This window comes from Enhydra lutris, unplaced genomic scaffold (assembly GCF_002288905.1).
Source record: "Enhydra lutris kenyoni isolate GAN:26980312 unplaced genomic scaffold, ASM228890v2 scaffoldscaffold1, whole genome shotgun sequence".
NCBI classification, from domain to species: Eukaryota; Metazoa; Chordata; class Mammalia; order Carnivora; family Mustelidae; genus Enhydra; species Enhydra lutris.
In genome coordinates, this window is record NW_019154085.1 from 39,739,054 (window position 1) to 39,744,791 (window position 5,738).

The following is a 5,738-nucleotide window of genomic DNA, read 5'->3' on the forward strand; positions in this document are numbered from 1 at the left end:
CATGTCTCTCCCAATGTTTGGTTCACGATTATTAGGGCTTCTCTGAGAAAACTGAGGCTCGCTCTCCACAGCTCTCCCTTCCCTTCTAGCTCTCTCCAGATCTTCCCAGCAGTGAAGGCTTTTCTGACTACGGGGGTCAAACTCTTCCAGCCTCTGCCTGTCACCCAGCGCCAGAGCTGTGTCCACACACTTGCGTGATTGTGACGGCAGCCCCCCACTTCGCAGTACAATTTCTATCGTAGTCTATTTAGTCTATTTAGGGCTGCTATTACAGAGCACCATGACTGCGGCAGGTGGGAGGGTGCTTATAAACAACGGAATTTTATTTTATTTTTTAAAGTAATCTGTGCCCAACGTGGGGCTCAAACTCACGACCCTGAGATCAAGAGTTGCACACTCCACTGACTGAACCAGCCAGGCGCCCCAGCAGAAATTTATTTCTCACGGTTCTGGAAGCTCGGAAGTCCAAGGTCAAGGCACACGAGGTTCAGCGTCTGGTGAGGACCGGCTTCCTGGTTTGTAGATTGCCCTTTTCTTTTTTTTTTTTTAAAGATTTTATTTATTTATTTGACAGAGAGAGATCACAAGTAGACAAAGAGGCAGGCGGAGAGGGAGAGAGGGAAGCAGGCTCCCTACGGAGCAGAGAGCCCGATTCCAGGACCCTGAGATCCTGACCTGAGCTGAAGGCAGTGGCCTAACCCACTGAGCCACCCAGGTGCCCTAGATTGCCCTTTTCTGGCTGCATTTCACATGGAGGAGGGGGCCAGACAGATCTTTTATAGGGACACCAATGCTGTTTGTGAGGGCCCCACCCTCATAACTTAAGCACCTCCAAATACTATTACATTGGGGATTAACTTTTGACCTATGAATTTTGGGGTGGGACCCAAATATTCCATCTATGGCGCCCCACAACCAGACAGTTACTGCTAGGAGCAGCCCAGGCCCTTAGCCCTCACTTGTTTCTACTCACCACTGCTGGGAAACTGACTCTCTGCAGAAAGACTGGCCCAATCCAGGTCCTGAGTCGCCAGAGTGGACAGAGAGATGCCTCGACTGGCTCCTTCTAACATTTACCATAAATCTCCCTCTGGGTCCCCTGATTGCTCCGGGCACCAGCACCTGCCCCTTTACACACACCTCTGCTCTTTTGCCAAAGCATTTGCCTTTCTCTCCTTATATACCTGCAAACTCAGCTATAAATTGTCCCATGGGGACGCCTGGGTGGCTCAGTTGGTTGGACGACTGCCTTCGGCTCAGGTCGTGATCCTGGAGTCCCGGGATCGAGTTCCGCATCGGGCTCCCGGCTCCGCGGGGAGTCTGCTTCTCTCTCTGACCTTCTCCTCGCTCATGATCTCTCTCACTGTCTCTCTCTCAAATAAATAAATAGAATCTTTTAAAAAAAAATTGTCCCATGAGGCCCCTGGGTGGCTCAGTCGGTTCAGCGTCTGCCTTCAGCTCAGATCATGATTGGAGGGTCCTAGGATTGAGCTCCACATTATGCTCCCTGCTCAGCAGGAAGGTTCCTTCTCCTTCTCCCCCATGCTGGTACTCGCTCTCTCTCTCTCACACACAAATAAATGAACTTTGTAATAAATAAGTAAATAAAGTGTCCTGTGGACCCAGCCCACTGGGGCAGCCACTCAGAGGCTCAGGACCCTTGCTGTGCAGCTACCTATGACATCACCAGCTGCCTACAGCCCCCTGTGACCTCACTACCCAAACAAGGAGAGCTGGGCCGTGGTCACTCCCTCAACAGCACAAGTGACGGAGGGCCTAGATGACCAGCAGACCCTCAGAAGAGGCCAGAGTTGCCGGCATCCCCACACATGGCGACGGCAGATCCACAGACAGCCTCACAGAGGGGTCTGCAAATCAGGTCCCCCTCCCTGCAGAGGCCCCTGTGGCTGACGGTGCTGGAGCGTCCCCTGAACAGCATGACGTAGATCGGGCCTCCATTAAGTCGTTGACCTCCAAACCCACATCAGCATCTGGGGACGAGGACAAGCCTGAAGCTGCTGGAACACACAGCCAGGAGCCCAGGGAAGCCTCAAGCAGTCTGCCAGTGTCCACGGGCCCCCAGGACCCAGCATGTGATGACCTGAGGCAAGATTTGAGTGTAACTCAGAGTCTTCAGAGCTCCCAACGGGACTCCCTGATGGAAGAAGAGACCCCACAAATGGCAGGTGTCCCCAGCGGAGAACAAGAATTAGCTCCAGTCGCCCCAGGGGCTGAGGTACAGTTTCCCGGGACTGTGGATGCTCAGCCCATCGTGAACACAGCAGACATGGACTACCCGCATGGCAGTCAGGCCACCAGCACCACTGACACCGTTGAGGAGGGACCTGATGGTCTGGAGGCCTTGAGCGTTGACACTGAAGCTTTGCCAGGAGCTGGGTCCCAGGCAGTGACTGAGGGGGATCTGGAGGACAGCTCAGAAGACCTGCAGGCTCTGCAGTTGCCTCCTTCCCCAGGAGGCAGCGCCCCACCCTCACCCGGCCCCCAAGGGGTGGCCCTGGGCAGGATGTCCCTAGACCCCAGGCTTTACATGGCCAGCGAGGAGAACCCCTACATGCGCTCCATGACCAGTTTGCTGGGCGGAGGTGAGGGGTCCATCAGCTCCCTGGCGGACGTCCTAGTGTGGTCTGAGGCCACTGTGGGCATGGCCACGGCTCTCCTGGCCTCTGGCCACAGCTCCGTGACTGACCTGCTACACAGCACTGGGCCCAGTCTGCGCTCTGTCTCCAGCATCCTGGGGAGAACCTTCTCCTCTGGGCTGATGGCAGGACCCAGCCTGGCCCTGCGCTCTGTCACCCTCATGCTGGGGAGGGTGGAGCAGAGGACCCTAGAGCACATGCGCTCGGCCATGCGGTTCCTGACCACTCACTTCCTTCCCAGTCACTCCAGTCCAAACTCTGACTAGACCTCACGCAAGGAGCCCCAAAGGACTGGCTCAGCAGCCCCTGAGAACCCCGGCCTCCTCGTTCCTGCTCCTTCACCCACCCCTGCCCTGGCGGGTTCTCCCCAGATTGGGCAATAAAGCACTGGCGAGCGTTTATTTTCTAAGTGCAGAAAGGTGACCCCTGAGGGCTTCTCGGGTTGTCCTGTTGGGTTGGGGTGGGAGGGGGGTGGGCGCTGAAGTCCAGAAAGAGAAGAGCCTGGCAGGACTTGGGGGCAGGACTGGGGGGCCTGACGTGGAGGCCTCAGACTTGCAAACATTGACCTTGGCTGGACCTCCAACCAGATAAGTGGGTTCCTGAGGAAGTGAGACCTGACTTTTCCCCAGGGCCTTCTGGTGTGGTGGGCCGGGGGTGTGGCCGGCTGAGGGGGCCCTGCTGGCATTGCGGGCTGGGGGGCCCTGCTGGTGTGGCAGGTTGGGCCCCCCAGTGGGGGGACAACTGCACCAGGCTCTGAGAGGACAGAGCCAGACCAATATCCGTTCACACCCCAGTGCTGTCACTGACCTGGCACAAGTTGCTTCACCCTCTGAACGGTTCTCATCCAACAGGGTAGATAAGTCATCTACACCATGACAATGTTCAGGGGACACAAGAGAAACAACGCAGAGCCTGACACGTGGTGTCTGGTACTCACCGAGCTCACGCATTCTGGCTGCCATGACTCTCCTCCAGCAGGCAGGGGACACAGCCAGAAGAGGGATCTAGGTCAACCATCCCGGTTTGCTTGAGACTGAGAAGGTTCCTGGGATGTGGGACTTTCAGATTTAAAACCAGGAAAATCCCAGGCAGACTGCGACGAGTTGGCCACCCTAGACCCAGGTTTCTTTATAAATGTCCATGTGGCAAAGGGAGCACCTGTTTCAGAAAGCCACTAACCTGCCCTCTGGCCGGACATGGTGCCACACCAGTCATGTGACTCACTGAGCGGCCCATCAACCCCACTCCTGTCCCTGGCCCAGTGCCAAATGCGGGTCCCACCCCGCACAGCTCCCTGCCTCAGCCCTGGCCGTGGTTTCCTTCACTCAGCCGTCTGCAAGTGGGAGCCCTGGGCTGAAACCCACCCACCAATATATTTGTGCCCCCAGAACGGTGTTTCTCAAATTGTGTGTTAACTGTTAACACTTAAAAACCAGGAGATTTTAACATAAAATTATGGATTAAAAAATGGATTTCTGCATCTCTTAGGGGCAGCAGCCAAGCTGCCCTCTCTAGAGGGACATACCTGGCCGGCATAGTGACTGATGTCACCAGGACCCCAGAAGCAAGCCTTTGTCACCCCTACCCTGCAGGTGGCTCCCAGGAGAAAGTGGGTTGCAGGCTCCAAGGGGATGCAAAGACAGACCAGGGGTGTCTACCCTCTCTTCTCAAGGAGCTGCCACTTTCCATTGGTGAGACATGAACTGTCCTCATCCTGAAAGCAAAAGCTTCAGAGGAGGAAGACTGTCGATCAGATCCCAGTAACCAGGGTCTTCAGAGGATCAACTGAGTCATATGTGGAAACAGAGGAGCCCTGGTGTCCCCTCATGGGGACCGCAACACCAGCTGAGGCAGGCCTGAGACGAACTCAGTTGGAGAGGGCGGCGACCAGGTCAACCTGACCTGAACCCAGAGCAGAGGACAGGTGACAGTACCGCCAGGGTAGACCCCAAAAGCTTTCCCCAAATAATTTTTGAACTGGGTAAGTGCCACTGTCTGGCACTCAAGGCCCGAGAGAGACGCTGCCAACCCAAAGGAAAGGTTGGAAGGGACAGAAACCAAACTCAAACAAGATCAGCTGAAGGGATTAGCCAACAAGCACAATTGCCAAGGGGGCGTGGCTGGATCCTGGGCTCAGCCTTGTCCTCAGGGTTCTGTCTCTCCAGCCTTGCCCCTCCCCCACCCCAGCCCCCCCTTGCTGGCTCCTTTCCCAGGCGGCTCAGCCATCTTCCTGGAAAGACAGAGGCCCTTGTTCTCCCTAGCTCTGGTGGGTTTGGCCCCCTTGCTCTCTCTCCCCCACCAATCACTGAGGCTTTGGAAATGAAATACCTCATTACGGGGCCTGGGCCTCACACCTACCTGGCCGGGCGGGGGAGGGGGGACCAACACCATTTTGCATGTTAAAGCGTTGTAAGAGCCTGGCGTTGGGGACCGAGTTGCCTCGAACCCTGCTCTATATTCTAACAGTGCTACTTTCATCGCCCTGTGCCTCAGTTTCCTTCCCGGGAAAATGTCAATGATAACATTACCAACTGCATCGCGCTGCTCTGAGGGCGACATGAGTTAATGAGTCAAGTTCATAGAACAGTGCGTGACGCGCACTTGAGTGCTCCGTGTTAGCAATCAACGTGATTATAATGACAGAGACTTCTGTGGAGACATTGCCAAAGATGACTACTTGTTCCAGCCTTCCTCTTTGCCACAATATAAACAGTCCTGTGGGCAAATCCTCCTGGCAGCACCTCTTCTCTGTAGGTGGGACCCTCTGCCCCAGGCATCTAGATGGTGCTGCAGTGGGGTAGAAGGTCAGACCTGCACACTGGGGGGCTGAGGCTGAGACAGTGATAGAAGTGAGCGCACTCCAGCTCTGGATAAAACTGCCAGAGGAGGGGCGCCTGGGTTGCTCACTGGGTTAAAGCATCTGCCTTCAGCTCAGGTCATGATCCCAGGGTGTTAGGCAGGGAGCCTGCTTCCTCCTCTCTCCCTGTCTCTCTGCCTACTTGTGATCTCTGTCAAATAAATAAATAAAATCTTAAAAACAAAAACAAAAACGGCCAGAGGAAAAAAGGAAAGGCCCAAGGC

The 5,738-nt window shown here is 55.4% G+C and overlaps 1 protein-coding gene across 1 annotated transcript; it reads left to right on the forward strand.

The window, feature by feature from the left end:
* Positions 1 to 1,780: 1,780 nt before the first annotated feature.
* Positions 1,781 to 2,923, forward strand: LOC111142080 (testis expressed 44). Its single transcript, XM_022495069.1, has one exon. It carries the CDS (start codon positions 1,781 to 1,783, stop codon positions 2,921 to 2,923), a length of 1,143 nt encoding a protein of 380 aa, XP_022350777.1.
* The last annotated feature ends 2,815 nt before the right edge of the window (positions 2,924 to 5,738 follow it).